At 41.4% G+C, this 24,605-nt stretch overlaps 1 protein-coding gene and 1 pseudogene across 1 annotated transcript; one reads left to right on the top strand and one right to left on the bottom strand.

Moving 5' to 3' along the window:
• Nucleotides 1–520: 520 nt before the first annotated feature.
• LOC121762149 (ABC transporter G family member 15-like) lies at nucleotides 521–4,809 on the top strand. The gene is made up of 9 exons (XM_042157948.1): nucleotides 521–1,104; nucleotides 1,765–1,844; nucleotides 1,948–2,409; nucleotides 2,490–2,612; nucleotides 2,801–2,932; nucleotides 3,030–3,314; nucleotides 3,388–3,660; nucleotides 3,734–3,841; nucleotides 4,269–4,809. The coding sequence occupies exons 1-9, from the start codon at nucleotides 870–872 to the stop codon at nucleotides 4,623–4,625; spliced, it is 2,055 nt and encodes a 684-aa protein (XP_042013882.1). The 5' UTR covers nucleotides 521–869; the 3' UTR covers nucleotides 4,626–4,809.
• A 17,814-nt stretch (nucleotides 4,810–22,623) lies between these two features.
• LOC121760379 lies at nucleotides 22,624–24,150 on the bottom strand (annotated as a pseudogene).
• Between the last annotated feature and the right edge of the window lie 455 nt (nucleotides 24,151–24,605).

Genomic DNA, 24,605 nt, shown 5'->3' with positions numbered 1-24,605 from the left:
TTATTATTATTATTATTATTATTCTCATTATTATTAACTATTATTATTATATTGATGTTGTTAGTAATAATGGTATTGTTATTATTATTATTATTATTATTATTATTATTATTATTATTATTATTATTATTATTATTATTATTATTATTAAGTTGTTATTATTAATTTGATAGTTGGATTGTCGGGGCCTAATAATGAAATAATGTACTATTATATTATTAATAATTATCCAACATACTAACCATATTTGGAATTTAAGCGCGAATTTAATATATTAAATTATATTGAATAGAAAACAAACAAATTAAGAGCTCACGTGTCGTGGGCACCCACCCAATAACTTTAGTTAACAGGTGCAGCTGTGACGGATTTAAATTAGACAATTGTAACCATGAATGTCAATTACTATAATCTATAACCATGAATGCAACTGCAAACCAATTACTTTGGATTGTCCCCAATTCATTCATTTCTCCACCTGCCCCTTTCCCTTCTAAGTTTACACACAAAAACAATCTTATAGCTTCCTAGATTTTATACATTTTAATTACAATCACTTGTTCCATAATTTTTAGGGCTCATTATTTACCACTATTAATTTCAATAGTTTAATCATAGTTATTTTAAAATAAAATTAGAAACTTAAATTGTAGTGTTGAAGTAATCAATAATAGCAAACAATAATTAATTAATATTATAAACCCCCGCCATTTAAGACGCATTAATATGCAGTAGCACATGCATATATATGTGCACTTGTGAGTGTGTTTTATTTTTGTCTAAGATAGAAATGCTATGCATTGAGAATTGAGATTCCTTATTGGTAAAAGCGGTTAGTTTTTCCGTTAAATTATTTAGTATACAAACAAATGGAAATAGAGGCAGACGGCGGCGGCGGCGGCCACATAGAGACGGCGATGCCGCGGAATGACGGGCAAGCATACTTGGTTTGGGAGGATCTGACGGTGGTGCTGCCGAATTTCGGGCAGGGTCCGACCCGGAAGTTGCTTCATGGGCTAAGCGGATATGCCGAGCCGGGTCGGATCATGGCTATTATGGGTCCTTCTGGCTCCGGCAAGTCCACCCTTCTTGATGCATTGGCAGGTCAACATCTAATTCTTTTTTTATGAATTTGGAATTGGATTAGTTGTTAGTATTTATTGTCATTATTGATTGAATTTTCGTAATTTATAGTACTATATGATGCTTTTAGATATGATGATGATGCATCAACTATAATTTTTATATTTTGCTTACGTTAAGTCATCATTTGATCACAGCATAAAAGATACATGTTACCTATTTGATCGACGATTATTTAGCAAATAGAAACGATGATTTATCAAATAATGATTGAGATATTAATTCAATTTAAATTCTCTTGAGTATTATTATGTGATAGAGAATTGTTGAATATGAAAAATACTTGTGTTCATAATATTTTTTCTCTAGGAAAAGAATTGACACAAAAGATGGAAGATGATTAACGTGATGAACTTCTTTAATGAAATAAAGAGAAACCTTTTTATCAAAAAGTGATGAATTTTAGTTGTATGAACTTACTGGATGAAAATGAGTCAATCAATCGATTAATGCCTTCAAAAGTGGTTGGCTAGTCTTTTTTATATGTATAATTTCAATTAAATTTATGTTCTCAACTTTGGTGTGGTTTTAAATTAGGATCTTGAATTTAGTTGATTTTTATTTATAATGAATTTTCCAAATATGTTTAATTTTAATGAGATTTGCATATCATTTACACAGGTAGATTATCAAGAAACATTGTCATGACCGGAAGTATTCGTCTGAATGGGAAGAAGCAGAGGCTAGACTACGGTGTTGTGGTATGTACTTCAAGAACGGCCCAATGTCGGCATAGGGGGAGCTCGAGCACCCCAAAAATCTATATTTTCACCCCTAACTCTGATTTTAATGGGATAAAAACAGGCTTATGTGACACAAGAGGATGTGTTGTTGGGGACTCTGACAGTGCGAGAGACGCTAAGCTACTCGGCCAATCTGAGGCTCCCGAGCTCCATGACTAAGGAGGCGATCAGAGAAGTCGTGGAGGGGACCATCATGGAGATGGGCCTCCAAGACTGCGCTGATCGCCAGATAGGAACCTGGCAGAGGAGAGGCGTAAGTGGTGGCGAAAAGAAGAGAGTCAGCATTGCTCTCGAGATCCTCACACGCCCTCGCCTCATGTTTCTCGATGAGCCCACCAGTGGCCTTGACAGCGCAGCCGCCTTCTTTGTCATCCAGTCCATCAAGAATCTTGCCCGGGACGGAAGGACTATTATCTCCTCCATCCACCAGCCTAGCAGCGAAGTTTTCGCCCTCTTTGATGATCTTTATCTCCTCTCTGGAGGGGAAACGGTTTACTTTGGCGAAGCTAAGACCGCGATACAGGTATCGTCCGTGTTTATCTCCGTTGCTACTTAATAGTCCTTTTATACATTATGATCTAATTTTCTACATTTGATCTTCAGTTTTTCGCAGAATCAGGATTTCCATGTCCGAGTAGGCGGAATCCATCCGACCATTTCCTGCGCTGCATCAACTCGGACTTTGACATTGTCACGACGACACTGATTAGCTCACAGATATTTCGTGTAAGAACATGTTACAGACTCAATTCTCACATCGATTGTGAGAACTAACTGGTGTGAGGTATATAGACTAAATGAGCTTTCTCTCCTAACAGACTAGTCTTTTGGGCTGAGTTCTCCTATTTAGTCTGTATCAGAACACATCAATACTGAATTTCTATATCAAGTGTTTGAGGCCTCTTTTCTTACAGGAAACCGACAGTAAATCAGATCCTCTATTGAATACGGTGACAGCAGATATAAGAGCAACTCTCATTGAGAACTATAAGCACTCCGAGTATGCACAAATGGCAAGATTGAGGATGCAAGAAATCTCCCATGTCGTAAGTTTTCGTCGTAAAAAACGAAGATAAGTATAAACAATACTTATAATAATAAGTGAAACATGGCCTTGACACAAAACTAGCTCGCGAATTTCAGCGAGGGCTGGACACTGAAGCAATAAAAGGAAGCCAAGCTAGCTGGTCGAAGCAACTAACAACGTTGACAAAGAGATCGTTCTTGAACATGTCTCGTGACATCGGATATTACTGGTCTCGGATAGTCATATACACCATTGTTGCTTTATGTGTTGGGACTCTGTTCTACGACGTTGGCACCAGCTACACAGCCATACTAGCTCGGGGCGCTTGTGCTGGCTTTGTCACCGGTTACATGACTTTCATGTCCATAGGAGGTTTTCCTTCCTTTGTTGAGGAAATGAAGGTATGTACACAAAATTGTGCATAGTCTATGTGTAAAACTAGTATTGAGTGAAAGTTCGTGTATTGACAAACAGGTGTTTTATCGCGAGAGGCTAAATGGTTACTATGGCGTGGCCGTGTTCATATTGTCAAACTTCTTTTCTTCGTTGCCGTTTTTGGTTGCAATCTCATCTATTACCGGGACCATAACGTTTTTTATGGTGAAATACCAGTATGAATTTTCGCGTTACGCCTTCTTCTGTCTGAATTTGTTCGGATGCATTGCTATGGTAGAGAGTGTGATGATGATTGTGGCTTCACTAGTCCCTAACTTCTTGATGGGGATCATAGCTGGAGCCGGAGTTCTTGTAAGTGAAAAAAAATTCATTGTCTGCCTCTTTTCATCCAGCTATTCCCTTATCATTACTTAATTGTTTGTAGGGTATTATGATGATGACCGCCGGCTTTTTCCGTCTACTCCCCGACCTCCCTAAGCCCTTTTGGCGCTACCCTGTCTCGTTCATTGGATACGGGGCATGGTCATTGCAGGTACTTCTGAAGGATGTGACAAACTTTGCAAGACAGAGGGAGTATTTAGTATTGATCTCAATTATAATTTAAATCACGAATTTTGATCAAATATATTAATTCAAGTTATTTTTTGGGATGCTTAAAAAGACGTTGCTTCATTAAAAAAAGAAATAGAAAAATACTTATTTTTATGAAATGGCGTCGGTTTTACTCTTACCAAAAGACCTTTTTTATACACAAATGAGATACTCGAAAAAATTCGTAATTTAACATTTTGTTTCAATCTTTATATGATTGATCAAAATTCGTGATTTAAATGGCTATTATCAATCCTAAATAGTAAATGACTAAACACCTGCAAACCCCTGCGGTTGTTTGTGATCAGCTTCGTTCAACTCACTAGTGATCGAATTTTCAATCTCGACTCTACCTTATTATTTTGCAGGGAGGATACAAGAACGACATGCTGGGGCTCGTGTTCGACCCTTTATTCCCTGGTGATCCAAAACTGACCGGCGAATATGTCTTGACGAAGATGTTCGGTTTGTCATTAGATCATTCCAAGTGGTGGGATCTATGCGCAGTGTATGCTCTGATCGTAGTTTACAGATTCCTCTTCTTTGTGATTCTCAAGCTGAAAGAGAGAGCAGGGCCGTATCTGCATTCACTCTATGCGAGGAGAATCGCATACCGTCTGAAGAAACGACCATCCACGCTGCTCAGAACAATATCTCGTTCCTCTAAAAGGAACAATCTTCCATTGTCTTCCCAAGAAGGCCTTAATTCTCCCCTCCCACAGTAGCTGCATGGTATATATACAACCACATTTTGTAGCCATAGCTTTATGATTTTACAGAATCCAAGTTGTATGTTTTATGTGTTATGTTGATGAAGGCAATAAAAATGTAACACTATAAATTTGTTGATATGATTTATGTGCTTGTTGATTATGAATAAGAACAAAAACAGTTGTTTTTCTTAGTTAACGATGAATTGCAATTTAGTTGGTAGTAGACTCATGAATCGAATCACCAACCACATAGACAGCTAAGCATATATATTTCGTCCTACATTACTTAAGTCGTATTCTATTTTGGATTGTCCTACATTATTTTGAATCATTTCTCTACATATCAAAAATCTACATTTTGAATTTCTCTTATTTTATTTTCTTTCGTACATTATATATAGTCTGTTCACTTATCTACTTTATTATCTATTGAAGGGAGTGTTAGAGTATACATAGAGTCTATTTGTGTGTAGTAACATTTTGAGTCTCACACAAATCTAGTTATGGCATGTGTTGATTTAGTTTGTTCATAAAATAATATAATAAAATAAAATTCGCGAGTCAAGGAAGCAATAAAGTAACATGTGATATTGCAAATTAAGCTACTACAAACCTTTTAGCCATGGTGAGAGTATATAGCTGCTAGTTCTGCTCGGAAAAGAAGAATGTTCATTGACAATAACAATTATAGGAAACATTTCTTTCAACATTTAATTTAAAAACCAACTACATTGAATTTAATTTAAGTAATCCATGTATATCCCAAGTCTCCGGAAAATACATATTTTGATGGGAACATTTGTGTAGTAATGAACTTACACCTCATTTAAAAATATAGTACTAATATGCTAGTATATTTTAGTAACTCCTAAAAACACTAACATACAATAATTAACTACTAAAAGACTGACACTGATAACCAATATTTCTACTACATTGTACATATCAAGACAATTGAGTACGATTACGAAAGGTCTATCTTATACAATGATGCTTTAATAAGGCTTTCGTTGTATGTCCATACACCATACAACACAACGAACCATTTCTTGTGCTTCAATCTTCCTTTCAACTAGTTGCATAGCAAGACGGGTCTTTCCGACATTGGTCCATCCAATGCCACCTTTCGACCAATTGTATAGAAAGAGTGGTCTTTCCGACACTTGTCCATCCAATGCCAGCTATCCAGTGGCTTTCGTTTTTGAAGCAACTGTATTAACGGGAATGCTCACAATTTCACAAGCCATGTAAGCAATGTGGGCACTTTCATTCCTAATATGTAAGTATATTGATGATTGGGCGAATTTTTGATGGTAATAAATGCAGGTAATAAATATAGATCACGACACAGAAAGTTACGTGGTTCGATTTACTGAAGTAAATCTACGTCCACGGGAAGAAAGGAGGGCAAATTTGTATTGCTTGATCTGGATTACAGCTTACAACACTGACTTGCTATATGAGATTCGATATCTAGAGAGCTCCCTTGTCTATCTGATCTAAGTTCTATTTATACATGTGAACCAAGATCGTGGCTTCCCGGTTGACAACTGCTTCATACCACTAAATATATCGTGGGTGTGGTGGAGGTCGTGGAGGTCCTGCATGGGTCCACTATCCAAGATCGTGGCTTGCAGGTTGACAACTGCTTCATACCACTAAATAGATCGTGGGTGTAGTGGAGGTCGTGGAGGTCCTGCATGGGTCCACTATCTCCTTGTTCGGTCGAATACTGAGACCGAACTGCTGAACTTTGCCGATCAGCTTTGGCCGATCTGAGAGTAGAGCTTGATTGGTTCTTTTGCCGATCTGAGAGTAGAGCTTGATTGGTTGGCTTTTACCGAGCTGTAGGCTGCGACCGAACTCTTTGGTTGTGCCGAACCGAACTGAACTCTTTGGTTGTGCCGAACTGATACTCTTTCTTGGGTTTTGAGCTAATGGGCCGTCACTGCTATTGGGCTCGCCATTAGGGTTTAGTTGTTTAGTTCGTACCCCATCACTACCCCCCCCGAAAAGCGAAGTGAATCACTTCGGCATTTTGGATGAGTGTAAGGGGGAGGCTGACGTCAGGGGACGTGCCATGCGCGTGTCTGCATTAAATGCGATAGCAAATCCGGCCGTTGAATCCAGAAAAAGGGGGATTTGAAACGGCGCTACGGATTTGAAATGCCTCTGTGAATCTGATAAATATTACCATTTTCCATCATTGGAACACTTTTGCTATTGTTTCTTCTGCATTCTCTCTCTTTTGCGCAAAATTTCCTTCCGCTCCTTCAAGAATTTCTTCAGAACTTCTTCAGACTTTCAAAGAGTAAGAATCATGTCTTCTTCTTCTTCTTCTGAGTCAGGTAGCGGTAGGAAAGGGGGTAAGGGATCTTCTAGCCGGAAAGAGTCCGGGGAGAAGACCGTAGAATACTTTCACAGCATCTTGAGTAAGGACACTGTGATATCCCTACACGGAAAATATCTTCTTCCCGGGGGGAAGGTGGTGATTCCCGACGACGATCATAGGGCTAACTCGCCGCCGGAGGGTTATGCCACCGTTTACGAAGCCTGCTTAGAATGCGGGCTTCGTTTCCCTCTTCCCCCACCTTTTGTAGAGCTTCTTGATTTTTTCCAACTCCCTTTAGGTCAGGTGACTCCGAATTCTTGGAGGCACTTATCGGCCTTTGCTGCCGAACTGCGTAGGCTAGATAAGGATCTGTCTCTGAGGGCAATCCTTAATTTCTTCCAGTTTAAGAGGAAGGGATCTTGGTTTTACTTGATCCCTTTACAGCCCTTTAGAGCCTTTTGTAAAACCAAATGGCCGAAATGGCAAAATCGCTTCTTTTTTTACAATAGGACAGCGGCTCCGGGCTTTCCCTGGAGAGGGCCGAAGTCCGTAATTCCTCATCCTCGGTTAGAACCGTTGAACGAGCTCGAGGGCGAGCTCAATAAGATTCCTATGATTAGGACGCAGTACTTGGAGTCTGAGCTCGTCAAGGGCGACTTCGTGTTCGACTCCTCGTCTTCGGACGACGAGACTGAGGGTGAGGATTTCTTTTTTATGCATTACTACCTTGACGACGAAAACTAACCTTGTTTTCTTGCTTTTTGGCAGTGAACTTGCTAAACAAGCTCGGTCGCAAATCCTCCGAATCTAAGGAACCGGAGAGGCCGAATACCACCAGCTCGGCGTCTGATGCCGAGAAGAATCCGAAGAGGCAAAAGACCTCTTCGGATCCAAAGAAGCCGGAGTCGACTTCGGCAAATAGGAAGGCGAAGCTTCAGAAGCCCCCAAGAGCGCCAGAGAAAGACGTGGTCTTGGCGCCTCCTTCGGAACATATCTGTGAGCCCTTTTTATGGCCCACGGACTTCGCCGAGGTGAATTCTCTTCTTGATTTTCTGGCCTTGCTTTTTTTTCTGTATTTTTTGTGGCCCCTCGGTTGACTTTTTCCTTTTTCCATTTTCAGAGGAACGATATGCTCAGCAAGCTCGTCGCAGTTGAACTCTCTAAAGCGTCCAGCGACTATGCTGAGATGCAGAGGAAGTTGACTGCTGCTCGTCACCAGGCCGAACAGGCTAGGGCAGACTTTGAGAAGGCAAGGGCTGCTAGGATCTCGGCTCAGGATGAGGCACAGCGGGCAAAAAACGAGCTCATTATCCAGAGAGAGCAGTCGAAACAGAGGGAGGCTGCTGCCGTGGTTGCCCAAGGGGAGGCTCTCCGTGCTTTCGCGGAGAAACTCTTTTTGAGCAATCAATTTTCGGCCTTTGTCGGTGATCTGCTGAAACTGATGACCGATAATGCTGAGCAGGGACCCGAAGTCGTCCTGCCGCTGTATGGCCGAGAAATTGCAGCTCGTCTCCAGAGTCTGCCGCTCCTTGACGAGCTCGCGTCTTCCTCGGTCCTGCTTTCTGCTGACCGAGTCCGTAATTGCCGAGCTGACCGGGACGAGAACATGGAGGCCATCTTTGCCTCCTTGGGACCTGTTTCACCCGCTCCAATTTTCCAAGGAGAGGGTGAGCAGGAAAACGAGGCCGGCAAGGAGACCGAGCAGCCGGATCGGCAGACCGGCGACGGGCAGGCCGAGCAGGAGGTGCAGCAGATCGGCTATGGGGGCGCCGAGCAGGCTGGGGGGAGTAGGGAGGCTGAGGCTGAAGCCGAGGTGGACAAGGAGGGAGAAGCTGAAACCCGGAGGGGAGCCGGAGATGAAACTGGCGGAGTATGATTTCGTCTCCCTTCTCTTAGTTTAGTTTCTTTCTTCCTTCTTGTAAAATGGCCTTGAAGCCCTCCTTGTGTAAAAATTTTTTTTCTTATGAATGAAAAAATTTTCTTTCTACACTCGTGTCTTCGTATAGCTTTTCTTGACCTCTTTTACTCCTGTTGTGGTTTACTGCCTGCTCGGTAAGCTGAAATGCCGAACTGACCTAGCTGTTTTGTATTCTTTAACTCTAAGGAGTTGGAGGTACTTCACTGGAAGCGGCTATACTCTTCGGCTTTAAACGAAGCTGAGAAAAAAGCCATAGAGGACCAGATGAAGTATGACGAACTCTTGGCTCGTTCAGTGGAGCTGGAGTCCGACAATAAGGACTTAGAGTCCATAAGGAAGGATCTGGAGGCCGAGCTGGATATTGTCGTCGCTGAGAGGACTGCATATGAGGATTTCATCTGCGGACGCGGGGGAATGAGCATATCTGAAGTTCAGAATCAAGTTGATGAACTGTGGGAGGAGCTTCATGTACTCCGGAGGAACAATGCGCTGGAGAGCTCGGCTTGCCAACAAGTTGTGAAATCATTGCGGCGCTGGGCTTCTCGGTACGACATCATTCTTTCCCGGCGTCCTTCAATCGAGAGATTCCTTAGGCATTTCCCGCCAACAGATGCTCACACTCCAGCTCAAACCTCTGATCCACTTGCTCAAAATCCTACTCCAAATCAGCAACGAACTCAGGAGCAACCGGAAACATCAAGACGAGAACGGACTCAGGAGCAACCGGAAACGTCAAGACAAGGACGGACTGAAGTTCGTAGAGGAGCTGTGATTATGAGTGAGCAAGATCAACAAATGCTTCGTGAAGAGACTCTTCGCCGCCGAGGTGCTAGAGCTTCCCGGGCTCAGGGAAGAGGCGGTAGATCGATCAGAGCAGCTCGTCCACCTACTTATTCTTCAACTGCTCGGAACGCCCGAACTCAGCATCATGAGGATTTTTCGGATAGGTGGCTCAACTTTAGCAACCGTGGACAGTAGAATAGTCCTTTGTAATAGCGTAACGCCCTCTCGTAGGGCAGCGGAGTTGTATGCCGAACAAGACTTAATAAATGAAAATTTTTTTCATTTCGCTTCTATCACTGCGTACTTACAGTTCAGCGATTTTTTATTTCATTTATTGTACTCGTCCTCGGTCTTATGAAGTAAACTTCTTTGACCGGACTCGTCTTTGGTCTTATGAAGTGAACTTCTTTGACCGGACTCGTCTTTGGTCTTATGAAGTAAACTTCTTTGACCGGACTCGTCTTTGGTCTTATGAAGTAAACTTCTTTGACCGGACTTGGTTTGTGTCCTAATTTGGCGAGTTTTATCGCTCGGATCGGACTTTCCCTTTGTCCTAATTTGGCGAGTTTTATCGCTCGGATCGGACTTTCCCTTTGTCCTAATTTGGCGAGTTTTATCGCTCGGATCGGACTTTCCCTTTTTGCAGTTCGTTTCAGACGAACTGCTTGTTTCTTAAGCTGAATTGTGGAGTCTTGTATCTTCCTGAGAAGCTTGGACTCACAATTGTCTTTAATACATGTTCTAAAAAGGGGATCAGCCTTTAAAGAACAAGATACCTCAGTAACATTTGTAAGAGACGACACGCACATAGAGAGACAACGCACATAAAGACAAATAAAAAAGACGAAAAAGGTTTTAAACTTTTATAAAACGACAAGCATGAAAAACAAGTAAAAAACAAAGAAAGCACATACCCCTAGGACCGAACTAGACACAAGACTGACTGACCGGACTGTCTCTTACAAATGGAACTTCTTGAGGTTGGAAATGTGCCATGTTCGGGGTACTTGTTCTCCTGACATGTGAGTCAATTTATAAGACCCTTTGCCGAGGACTTCTGACACCCGATATGGACCTTCCCATGTGGGTTCGAGTTTGCCCAGCTTTTCTGCTCGGCTTACTTCATTGTTTCTCAAGACGAGATCTCCCACTTGAAATTGCAGCTTTTTCACCCTTTGGTTATAATACCGGGCTACTTGCTCCTTGTACTTGGCTGCTTTTATGCAGGCCAATTCTCTTCTTTCTTCGGCAAGATCTAGTTCGGCTCTCAGTCCGTCCTCATTCAGTTCTGCTGAGAAATTAAGAGTTCGGGGACTGGGTATGCCGATCTCAACCGGAATCACGGCTTCAGTGCCGTACACCAGACTGTACGGAGTTTCACCGTTTGAGGTTTTTGGTGTAGTTCGGTAAGACCATAGGACTTGAGGAAGATTTTCTACCCATTGTCCTTTGGCTTGTTCTAACCGAGCTTTTAACCCTTTCACCAGAATACGGTTTGTTACTTCCGTTTGTCCGTTTGCTTGTGGGTGAGAGACCGAAGTGAACCGCTGTTGAATATTCAGCTCTTGGCACCAATTCTTGAATGTCTTGTCGGTGAACTGAGTCCCATTATCCGAAATGAGGATATGGGGTATGCCAAATCGGCAAACTATGTTCTTCCAGACAAAATCCAATGCCTTCGAGCTCGTTATCGTAGCTAATGGTTCAGCCTCCACCCACTTCGTGAAGTAATCCACGGCAACGATAAGGAATTTCATTTGCCGAGGAGCTTGTGGTAGTGGTCCTACTATGTCTATGCCCCATTGCATAAAAGGCCAGGGCTTTGCATAGCACATAGATCGGTCTGCGGCATCCTTGGGATATTTGCATGGATTTGGCACTTCGTACATGTCTTGACGAGCTGCACTGCTTCTTGTACCAAAGTTGGCCAATAATATCCCCATCTCAGAACTTTTTTAGCTAAAGCTCTAGCTCCGATGTGGCTACCGCAAGATCCTTCATGAACTTCTCTAAGGATGTAGTCCGTCTCTTCTGGTCCTACACATCGCAATAACGGTTGAAGGTAGGACTTTCTGTATAGGACTCCTTCATGAAGTTCATACCGAAGTGCTCGGCATGTGATTTTCCGAGCTTCTCTCTTATCCTCGGGCAGTTGTCCTTGATCTAGATACTGTAAGATCGGCGTCATCCAGTTCGGCGAGCTGGTTACTGAATGTACCTCAGCTTCATCAATGCTTCGGTGTAGTAATTCCTCCACCTTTGAGCTCGGATATGAGGCCAACTTACTTAAAGTATCTGCTCGGCTGTTTTCCGCTCTGGGAATGCGGATTATCCGAAAATAAGAGAAACTTCGGCTAATGCTTTGCGCTTTGTCCAAGTATTTTTTCATCCTCTCATCTCGGGCTTCACTTGTACCCAGCATGTGATTCACTATGACTTGTGAATCACAATGGATTTTGAGAGATTTGACAAATAGACTTTGCGCTAATTGAAGTCCGGCAAGGAGGGCTTCGTATTCGGCTTCGTTATTAGTAGTTGGGAATAAGAACCGAAGTGAATAAGTTACCTCGTGTCCGTCGGGAGCGATAAGTAGAATACCAGCTCCACTTCCCGTCTTATTCGAAGCTCCATCTACGAATCCACTCCAGCAGTCCGGCGGTTCTACTTCGGATTCCTGGGGCTGTATTAGTTCGTCCTTGGCAGGATTTTTCTGTTCGGCAATAACAGGGATTGCTTGATCGAACTTTGCCTCTGCAAGAAAATCTGCCAAGGCTTGTCCCTTGATGGCTTTCCGAGGTAGATACTCTATTGAGTGTTCTCCCAGCTCTATGGCCCACTTGGCAATTCTGCCTGATGCTTCAGGCTTAGTCAAAACTTGCCGAAGTGGAAGATCGGTTAAGACGCATACCTTGTGAGCATAGAAATATGGCCGCAGTCTCCTTGCTGCATTTACTAATGCCAGAGCAATTTTTTCCAGAGGTTGATACCTTGTTTCTGGACCTCTTAATGCTCGGCTTGTAAAGTAGATGGGAAGCTGCTTTAGGCCTTCTTCTCGTACAAGCACCGCGCTAATGGTTTGATCTAATGCCGCTAAGTATAAGAATATCACTTCGGCATCTGTTGGAGCAGAGAGAATAGGAAGCTCGGCTAAATAACTTTTGAGCTCGTCAAAAGCCTTTTTCTGCTCGACTCCCCACTCAAACTTTGGTGCCTTCTTCAACACATTGAAGAACGGCATTTGCTTTTCGGCTGCTTGGGAAAGGAATCTATTCAGTGCGGCTAGACATCCAGTTAGCCTTTGCACATCATGTATGGACTTCAGCGTTGCCATGTTCTGAACAACTTGAACTTTTAGCGGATTTGCCTCGAGTCCTTCCTTTGAAACCCAACAACCTAGAAACTTTCCCGAATCTACCAAAAAGGTACATTTTTGGGGATTGAGTTTGAGGTTGGCTTTTCGGAGCACGTCGAGAGTGGACTTGAGATTGTCTTCGTACTCCGAAGTGCTTCTGCTTTTAACGACTATGTCGTCAACATACACTTCAACTTCTTTTCCGATTAGGTGCCGAAATAGCTTGTCAATCATCCTTTTAAGCGCAATCTGCACTCCTCGGTATCGTGACCGTGGTCTTGATGGAAGGAGCAATAATTATCCTGACTTCGGCGCGCGGCCGATTTCGTCATCCGCTTTGGCTTTTCGAACATATCGGAATGCAGTTCGAAAATTTCCGCTCTCGACTTGTTCAATGGTACGAACTGAGCGGGCGGTTTCTCAAGATCGAGACGTGGTCCCAATCTGCCTTGTACCGGTGCCCTTTGAATTCTTTCAAAAGGAGTTCGGCGAGGAAGCCTCTGATCGCTATGATCGGGCTTCTTTTTGTCTCCTCTAGATGAGCTGTCTAAAGACCGTTTTCGACGGTCTGCCTCATCGGCACGAGAAAACTGGTCCGCAATGTCCCACATCTCTTGAGCTGTTTGCGGACTGCATTCAACGAGCTTCCTGTAGAGAGCTCCTGGCAGTATTCCATTTTGGAATGCCGAAATGACAAGTAGATCATTGAGATCATCTACTTGTAGGCATTCCTTGTGGAACCTCGTCATGAAGTCGCTAATTTTTTCATCGCGACCTTGACGAATAGAAAGCAGCTGAGCCGAAGTGATTCGGGCTTCCGCTTTCTGGAAGAATCTCCTATGAAAAGCATCCATTAGATCTCTGTAAGATCTAATGCTGCCTTGAGGGAGGCTATCAAACCACCTCCTTGCGTTCCCGATGAGCAGCTCGGGAAACAGCTTACACATGTGAACCTCATTGAGACCTTGGTTCGCCATATTATACTGATAGCGTCCCAAGAAATCATGAGGATCCACAAACCCGTCATAAGTCATTGACGGAGTTCGGTAATTCTGCGGCAACGGAGTTCGGGTGATATCATCCGAGAATGGAGTCTTCAGCGCTCCATACATGGCGAACCCGACATCTCTTCGGTATGGTGAAGATGGAGTTCTCCTGTGGTTCCGGTAACGAGGAGGAAGAGAAACATGTCGGTGGTGAGGATTCTTTCTCCGGGGAGATGCGACACTACTACTGCGGTAGTGACTTTCATGTCTGGATGGAGAGGGAGAATCCGCCGTTTTCGTCTCCGGCTTTTGGCCTGTTTGCAGGAATGTTAAGAATTCATCCTGCTTCTCGGCCAAAAACAACTTGACAGCCTCGTTCAAATCGGGCTGCTGGGAAGACTCGGTGCGACGACTTCTGGAGTGGCTTGTTCCTTCACCGTGAGAACTGGAGACAGATTTCTCACGAGGCTGTTTTCCAGACCTACGGGCTGGACTAGCTTCCTCATGGTTATCACGGACGGAAGCACGGGTATTATGTGATCTGGTATGCATTTTTTTGGTGGAAGAGGATCAAAAACTCGCTTTTATCACAGATTTGGTTCTCTGTTTCCCACAGACGGCGCCAGTGATGATTGGGCGAATTTTTGATGGTAATAAATGCAGGTAATAAATATAGATCACGACACAGAAAGTTACGTGGTTCGATTTACTGAAGTAAATCTACGTCCACGGGAAGAAAGGAGGGCAAATTTGTATTGCTTGATCTGGATTACAGCTTACAACACTGACTTGCTATATGAGATTCGATATCTAGAGAGCTCCCTTGTCTATCTGATCTAAGTTCTATTTATACATGTGAACCAAGATCATGGCTTCCCGGTTGACAACTGCTTCATACCACTAAATATATCGTGGGTGTGGTGGAGGTCGTGGAGGTCCTGCATGGGTCCACTATCCAAGATCGTGGCTTGCAGGTTGACAACTGCTTCATACCACTAAATAGATCGTGGGTGTAGTGGAGGTCGTGGAGGTCCTGCATGGGTCCACTATCTCCTTGTTCGGTCGAATACTGAGACCGAACTGCTGAACTTTGCCGATCAGCTTTGGCCGATCTGAGAGTAGAGCTTGATTGGTTCTTTTGCCGATCTGAGAGTAGAGCTTGATTGGTTGGCTTTTACCGAGCTGTAGGCTGCGACCGAACTCTTTGGTTGTGCCGAACCGAACTGAACTCTTTGGTTGTGCCGAACTGATACTCTTTCTTGGGTTTTGGGCTAATGGGCCGTCACTGCTATTGGGCTCGCCATTAGGGTTTAGTTGTTTAGTTCGTACCCCATCATATATCAAGATTGAATTTTACATCCTATCTTTTTTCTTCCATATACCAACTCCAATTGTGATTTTTGTTGTCTCAATCCACTCAACATCTAATAAATTAAACTCCGGCAGTTAAGATGCAACTAAAAATGAAGAATTAATAAACACAAATAAAATCGACGATAAAATATAACACGAAGTTAGTAACTTACCTCCACCACTGCCATTGAATCTACATTTGCGAAGTCACAATTTAAACTACTTAAAGTAGAATTTCCACTTCTATCAAGATCAAATTTGTCATTGTAACACTTGCAATAATCTTCAATCAAGACGGACAATCTTTCACTAACAAAAACTAACGAGAGTTTGGGTCTTATAGCTTTTTAAAAGAAGTCCACAAGGTGAGGCTTGTAGTATGGATCAAAGACTACGTGATAGTCAAGCTCATACAGAAATCTGACCAATAATTCTCAACACCAACTTCTGTAAGACCCAATCTTCATCAATGAATTGACATATTAGTGAAATATAACCATCGGTAGTAATGGAACCCCAACAATCTGAAGCCAAACTCTACATTTTTAAGATATCGACATCCACGGCGTCTCTAGTAACCAACTTAATATCCCATTTGAGGTATTCAAAACAAGCTACAATGCGTACGTACTCCACGAATCAAAATGGCAAATCATGAACAACTATAGCAGAACATAGCAACTCAAGAAAATGATCAGGATTAAACTTATATTTACTCTTTGTCTGAATTTCACAAACATCCTTCATTTACTCTGTAGCACAATTATCCAAATGACGTAGCATGTTTTCAGTTCCAGATTTACTTGAAATTCGATAATATTAATGGACACAAAACACGCACAGACATATCTTTAAACCATCACCTTCCAATTCAACTTTATAGTGATTCCAAACATCTGACCTTTGTTTTCTATTTCCAGAAATCGTCTCGATCATAGTCTGCAGGTACAGGGTCATCCGTATATCCTTCTTCACCTTCTCCCATCAACTTGAAAAGATAATTGAAACTCTGCAACGGTGAGGTTGTGTTCTTCATTCAAGAGTCGGAAAGATATTAACTCTATTTTCTTCCCTGAGGTCTCCACATGGAGTGTGATGAAGAACTCTACTGTGAGGGGCCTTGTAGGACCCGAACTTCTGTGTGAAAAGATATGTGAGGTGCCCTGACTCAGCGAGGAGGTCCCATGATTGCTTGATACCGAGGCCATTGAGTGTGCCCCAGTTGGGATACCGTGAAGGCAAGCTATCCAGTGCGGCTAAGACATCCCACTTCTTTGACTCCCCTTTCCGTAGGGTGAAACCAACCTTTGAGCTTTGAGAGTGAGTGGGGCCATGTCAATTTGTACCCAAAATGAGGAATATTAGTACAAATTCGTTCTCCACGACATATTAATCAATAAAGCTCTCGAACTCCCCCAAACTTTAGCTAACATCGAGTACTTGCATAAGCCATTCGTTAACTCAATTGCACTTAGAACTTACAATATGGAGATAGATTCAATCCCTACAAGTTTCAATTCATGCATACCATATAAACATGCAAGTAAAGCAAATGCAGTTAGGAAGATAGGTTCGATTCCTACAATCAACTTCATCACACACAATGGCGAGGAGACAGACTCAATCCTTACTAGTGTGTACCCCCCATTGCACATCATACTCAACACATTATCCACATAAGTCTCCCTAACGAGGGAGATAGACTCAATCCCTATGGCACATCACACAACGAGGGAAATAGACTCAATCCCTATGCCAAAACAACATAACCATCACCCAAATTCACACATAGACTAAAAGCATAATCACACATAGCATACTCTACTCATGGAAGCCACAACAATTTGGACACAAAAATTTCTATCAATTTCGAGCTCCACTATAGCAAAACTTATGCAAAACTTCCAACCCTAACTTTATAGCATACCACATGATCCTCATACTTAACATTCGACAAAAGCCCCCAAAAAAATTCAAGAATATAAAGGAAAGACCATACCTTTGGTGCTTAGAGTGACAAAAATTTAGTTTCTTCCTCCCTTTGTGAGCAAGGTTGAAAAACCCCAAATTTCCTCAAATTAATCGGACAAAGTTCTTCAATGCGGTGAAATTGGTGGAAGAGTGGAGTGAAATTGTGGTGGGTGTGGGAGATTAATGTGAATTTGTGTGTGTTTTGTGTTAAAACTCGAAGAAGGAGAGAACGGGCGGGCGCCGGGTGAGAATGGGCGAGAAGCTGGTACCTGATTTTATACCCAAGGCTCGCCGCAGCGGACCCGGCCGGGTGTAATTATTACACTCTAAAATCACCCGATCGGGTGAAACTCTCTGGAATTCTCCTTCACAATTTAATGACCCAGCCGTGTGGAATTATTACACTCTACAATAACCGGTCGGGTGAAACTCTCTGGAACTCTTCTTCACAAATGAACGACCCGGCCAGGTGGAATTTTGCAAATAAAAAATCACCCGGCCAGGTGACCCGATTAGTAATGAGTCGGCCTAATGTTTTATTGAGTTGAACTAATTACACAAATCCAGAAGGCTTAACACAAACACATTAATTTTGTGTGTCCGATGTCTGATAGGTTTGACTTTTGAGTGAGTAAAATTGATTGTTTATTTAACTAAACAACATCGTCATAATATGAAGTTAAGATGTTAATGCAATTCAATGTAACATTCAACTATACAAATGTCAAAGTGGGACACATAATCGTAGATGGATATTTTATTTCTTATTCATTCTTCTATTCTATGATTCACAGTTTGGCAGAGAAATTACCAATCAAATTCAAGTATGTTAATCCCCTCAAATTTCGATGCCCTCTCACAAAAATTTCTCCAAAATACAAGACATACATTTTAGAACATAGAATCAAAAGCAAGAGACAAGAATTTTAGAACATAGAATAAAAATCTAGGACCAAAATTATATGAATACAAGAATTCATATAGTGATCAGTTATATATGAATACATAAATCTAGGAGAAAATCGGGTTTGGGGGCACTCTACCACTACATTGACAAAAATGTACCCACTTTGTTAATTGCTCCATATATGGGAAAAACGCCAACCGAGCTGGCGTTTTATTAAGTGAAAACGTCAACCGTGATGGCGTTTTACAGAGAATTTGTCAATTTAAAAAAATACGGTACTTATTTCAACTCGCCAACTAGGTTGGCGTGTTTGGTTTAAAAACGCCAACGTTGATGGCGTTTTCTTCGTGTTTAAAAACGCCATCCACGTGGGCGTGTTCTGGTTAAAAACGCCTTCAACGTTGGCGTTTTTATGTTAAACACGCCATCCAAGTTGGCATGTTAGCGTTGAACCAGATATCAGCAAGATTTCTCCCAAAAACGCGAAACCTAATCACTTTCCCTCCCCAATTGCGAAAACTCTCCCCAAATGTGAAAAACCTTAAGGAAACTCTTGCTCGGGTCGACACAATCGGCGATTTGAGGGTGAAGATTTCGATTTTGATTCATTCTTCCAAACATTAGTCTTCCTAATCGGTTAGTATATTCATAATTTGACCAATATTTGAGGTATTTTTATGATAATATATATTGTAGTGTAATTAATAGAAATATTTGATAGATTGTTATGATATTATATATTCTAGTATATCTAATTTTTTATCAATATTTGATGGATTGTTATGATAGTATATATTTGATGTAATTAATATCTAATTTTTGACCAATTTTGGCTTACTCTACATAATGATAAATGTAAAAATAATACATATTTATTTGTGTTTTACATTATTGCAGATAGTATGCCGTGGTGTGTCAATTTATATTGGGGGGAAAGATAATTCCCGAAGCAGTTATTTCATATGATCCTCCTTTTTCAAAAGGATTTATTATGTTGGATGAAAGTGTTTCCTATGATAAGCTTGTGGAAACAATTAGTGAAAGGATGGGGATAAGCATATTTAAAAACAAAGTTCAAATAATATGGAAACGTACTATATGCGTTGGATCCGAGGTCACGTTTATAGGTACTCTACTAGAAGAAGTTTGTATGCCACTAATGTTCAGTGAGAGTATGACTACAGGAGGTCAAATTGAATTATTTGTTGAGTATTCGGCAATTACTCAACAAATAAGTCATCATGTCAAAAGTTATGATGTTGGTACGTCTACGAGAGCCCAAGAACCAAGTTTCGCTGCAACACAAGATTTTGATGTTGGAGGCGTGCGTTTAGGGGACAGTGACAATTGTCATGTGGTTGATGACATTATAGGTCCTGGTAAAGCCGACTTTCTTGAGCCACAATCACTATATGATTCTGAAGATGTAAACAGTGTTAGTACAGACTCAGATGGTGATCCATCTGATGATGAACAATTTTTTGATTCAAGACCATCCATTCCAGTTGGAGAAACAACAGCTGAAGAAACAGTAGTTGGAGAAACAGCAGTTGGAGGAAGAACAGTTGGAGGAAGAGTAGTTCCACAGTTCCCACAATGAGGAATGAACTATTTTCGCACCTTACCAGGTACGTATGATAGTTTTGCTCCAAAGAACTTTGAGCCTGCTGATCCGAGTGTGCATTATTGGAGTGAAAAAGATCCTAGCAATGTCGGTTTGCATACTAAATTTCGAACGAGGTTGGAATTGAAGACAACTGTGACTTTTTGGCATTTGAAAAAGATCCGACAATATACAATTGCTGAAAGTAAAGGAAAGAGATGGCATGCAGTTTGTAAGTGGCCACAAGGAAATCCGAAAGATAAGTCATTACCGAAATGTATGTGGGAGTGTCGAGCAACATTGAGAAAGCATGATGAACACTGGCAAATTAGAGTGTTTAGCACTGCTCATACTTGTATGGGAGATTGTAATTATAATGGGCACGCTAATCTTTCGCCGTCCATGATATCATTGAGTGTTCTACATCAGATAGAAAACGATCCTACCTATAAGGTAAATGCTATTTTGGCGGATATTGAAAATAGATTTCATGTGAAAATTAGTTATCAGAAAACATGGTATGCTCGGAGGACAGCTATTGAGCTTGTATATGGTGGACGGGAGTGGTCATTCAAAGTTTTATCGGCTTATTTGAATGAAATGCAAAGACAAAATCCTGGTATAATTATCGAATGGTTGCATGATGACATATTAAGCCACGGTATGAACAAGGTATTAAAGTACGTATTTTGGGCTTTTGGACCAGCTGTGGAGGCTTTTCAACTATGCAAACCAGTTTTAACCGTTGATGGAACTCATCTACGTGGACGATGTCGAGGTAAAATTCTTATTGCCGTTGGATTTGATGCTAATAAGAAATGTTTGCCTGTTGCATATGCCATTGTTGATGAGGAAACCAAAGAAAGTTGAAATTGGTTTATGGAACGCATTAGACTTCATGTAGCAAAGCATGAAATATGTGTAATATCTGATAGGCACGTGGGAATCATAGATGCAATGAATTCTCCCATATGGAAAGAAGAATCTAAAGGTCATCACAGGTTTTGCTCGGTACATGTTAGAAAGAATGTTCTGCAGAATCACAAATGTATCATGGTTAAAAGATTGGTTTGGAAAATGAGTATTGCTACCAAAAAGCGCAAGTTTAAGAAAATACGTCGTTAACATCGAGACGTCAACAACGAGGCTTTGCAGTACCTTGATATCGTGGATAAAGAAAAATAGAATTTGGCGTACGATAAAAAAAACGAGAGATGGGGTGAGATGACTACTAATATAGTGGAATCTTACAACAATGTGTTGAGAGGCGCAAGAGAACTTCCAATCAAAGCTTGCATTGATATGACATTTTGGAGGACAATAGAATGGTTTAATGAGCGAGCAATTGCATCAGGACAGTGTGCGACACAACTTACCCCGTGGGCGCATGAAAAGGTGTGCAAAAATGATGCAAAAGGTCAATTACATAATGTGAGAGCACCAAGCTCAATTCGAGGGATTTATGTGGTTCGAACAAGACGTCGAATTGGGGGAAAGGGTGGTAACAAGTGGAAGGTGTTGTACTTGGAGTTGAACTGCAAATGTCTAAAGTGGCAAATGTGGAGACTTTCGTGTTCACATGCAGTGGCAGTTGCGCGGTTTAGAAACGACAACATGATGCCACTTGTTAATCCCGTATGCCACACAAGTGTTTGGATACACCAATATTCTCGGGTGTTCAATCCACTCAGACACCCAGATTATTGGGACGTGCCTGAATGGACTTTGCAGTGTCCATGAACTCAGTTAATGCATCGAAGTAGCGGTCGGTACCGTACAACTAGGATTCCTAATCAGATGGATGTCTGTGAAGCTGACCAGCCACGAGCTCGACGACGTTGTAAACAATACCGTCAACCTGGTCTCGACAGGCGCAACTGCCCGACTTCTTGATTGTTTAGACTTATGTATCGATTACTACTTGGACTTTCGTATTGATTACCGTGTGGACTTATGTATTGATTACTGTGTGGACTTATGTAGTATTCAATATGTTACGTCTGTGGACTTATGTAGTAGTCAATATGTTACCTATTGTATTGCAGGCCATGGAAAAATGAAAAATTGAAAAAGTGAAAAATGTTTCTGAATAAAAACGCCAGTTCCGTTGGCGTTTTTCCTTAAACACGCCAACCGAGATGGCGTCTCTCTGTAAAACGCCAACCTGAGCGCGAATCATTACAGAATGTTTGCCTTCCACTTTCATCAGAGCCTTTCTACTCCATCCTTCTTTTTACAATGCGTATTCAAAATTTTGCAATCATTCCCACATTAAAAATTTACTCTATCTCTACTTTTACTTTACTCTTTCTTCATTAACTCGTAAAACAAAAAGAGTACTAAGTAAAATCCCGTGCCGAAATCCCAATGTTACATATTTATCAGGACGGAGGGAGTATATATTTATAATGAAGTTGAGAAATGCTTATGTGTTTGAAACCAAAATGATTGATTTTAGGGTACATTTTGTTAAATTTTTGCTTCCGCAGGTTAATAGATGCAATTAATTAAGACGTAAATTCCACTAACCCTAATATTATTTTAATATTATTAGTATCATACACTTACTGTCCTCACCTCACTGGTAAATTCAACATAAATCCCATTGTACAGTGAATTTATCATTATTGATAATGTTTATCTAATCAAAATAGTCTATTAACCTTGTTTGGTGGATTCAGGGGAAGTGAAACATGAATTTATGATACTATAGTAGAGCAAGGAATCTTTATTAAAATAAGCTACGTCTCTGAAAATGCATATCAAAAATGGTGTAAACAAATATGTAAATTCCAGTAACCCTAGCTAATATGATTTGATTATTAAGCGCAGACGGGGACTCTGCGTGGAGGAAAAGATGGGCTTAATGTTTTCACATTTAGTTGTGGCGGTTTTTCCATTGATTATGAGATCAATGAGCCCTATCCTAATATCGTCGCAGGGCTTGGCTTCACTGCAGATGAAGCTGAGGACGTCGGTGGTGGAACTAGTGCCCCTGACATTGCTGATCTCGACGTTGCTGATCTGGATGAGGGAGGGCTTACTCAAGTCACATTGGTGATTTGGGCAGTACTTCTGATCAAACACAATGGGGTTTCCAGCATTGACCATGGTGAGGTCGATGAAGTGGAGGTCGGAGATGGTGAGTGTGGCCGGGGCTGAGGGCCATGTCTTGATCCTGACCCCATTCTGGGTGCACCCCTGCACGGTTATCCTTTTGATGTCCTTCTCCTGCACGTTCCTCCCCAAACTGCCGATGCTGATGCCGTGGCCGGGCCCACATTGCACGTTCTTGACGAGGACGTCGCTGAGTTCGTCCCCAAAGGAGATGCAGTCGTCTCCCGTCTTGATGATGGAGTCGATGACATTGATGTGGTTGCCTCGGGTGGATACCGTCGGTGTTAGGACTACCACCAGGGGCGGAGACAGTGAAGTGCTAGAAAGTAACGTTGTTGCTGGAGATGCAATTGACGTGGAAGTTCTTGCTATCCTTTGTGGTGATGTCATGGATGATAGAGTTGTTGATGAAGTTCAAGCTCAGGTTGATGGGGAGCTTCAGGCAGGATGTGTTTTTGTAGCAGTCATTCAATAACCAGGCTTCCTGGCCCTGCCCGTCGAGCACGTCCCCCGCCGGAGAAGGTCAGGAAGTTCACGTAGTTGATGGTCACCCATTCTCGAGTCTTCACGGAGAGTTTTTCCACTTCCTTGTAGGCTTTAAGGTTGCCTTCCGCCTCAAGGGTGATCGGGGCATTGTTCGGCCCCTGCATGTAGGCTTGGCTCAACATCCAATCCCCTTTTGGGATCAGGATCTGGCTTGCCGTTGTTGATTCTATTGCGTCTTTCCATGCTTTCGTCAATGCCTCCATGCTCATAATTTATTTAGGGATAATGCTGTTAGAAAATACAATGCGAAAAATAAAAGACTATTGCAGAAAGTAAAAGACGGGGAGAACTTCAAAGACTACATTGTCAATGACTTAAATTGATTATCTCAATGGTTACACAACCTTTTATAGGCTCTAATTCTAGCTATACGTGGAAAATATATTCTAATTATACTAATATCCTTTGTATTTGATTTTCAATAATCTTTAATTATTTTCCTTATTTATTCTTGCCATAACTTCATCCCTTGCCTTCTTGTTCTCCAATTAATTGATTTCCTTATTCCAACAAATGCTCATTTGAATCATGCATGTATGCGAATTTCTACTTAACTAGTTACCTCGCTGATGTCTACATCTGGCTGTGCTCCGTATTTTGTGATGTCTAACACCCTCTCGAATTAACCTTCAATAGTAATTGCTAAACTAAAATTATTGACCATATCATTTTTGTATTCATCACGAAATGGATCCTTTTTTTGTTCTTTTTTTGAAAGTTGTTCTTTTAGATGATAAGATTATGGGCTTAGGAGAGTTGTGATTAGTAGAACTGTGTTTGGGGTATTTATAGGAGTCAGTGTGAGTAAATTTTTTCTTTGACTGCTTATCTCTTCACCAAGAGGATTAAGTTTATTATCCCATCATTTAAAGTCAAACTTTCTTCGTATATCTGATTAATGTATGGTCATGACAATGTTTTCTTACAAATAGAATTATGTTTTTCTATGATAATGCATCCTTTAGATGGTTAAAATCTTATGTATAAATAATGAATTACTAGCAACTAAATCATGAAGTTTAGCCAAAATTAAAGGCCATTCCATGAAATTTAAAATCAGAATATTAAATTAGAAAATTTCATATTTTTCTTGATTATTTCATACAATGTCGTTGTTTTGATGA

Source organism: Salvia splendens, chromosome 13 (assembly GCF_004379255.2).
Source record: "Salvia splendens isolate huo1 chromosome 13, SspV2, whole genome shotgun sequence".
NCBI classification, from domain to species: Eukaryota; Viridiplantae; Streptophyta; class Magnoliopsida; order Lamiales; family Lamiaceae; genus Salvia; species Salvia splendens.
Note: the sequence above shows the minus strand (reverse complement) of the source record. Positions and strands in the feature narration are given on the sequence as shown.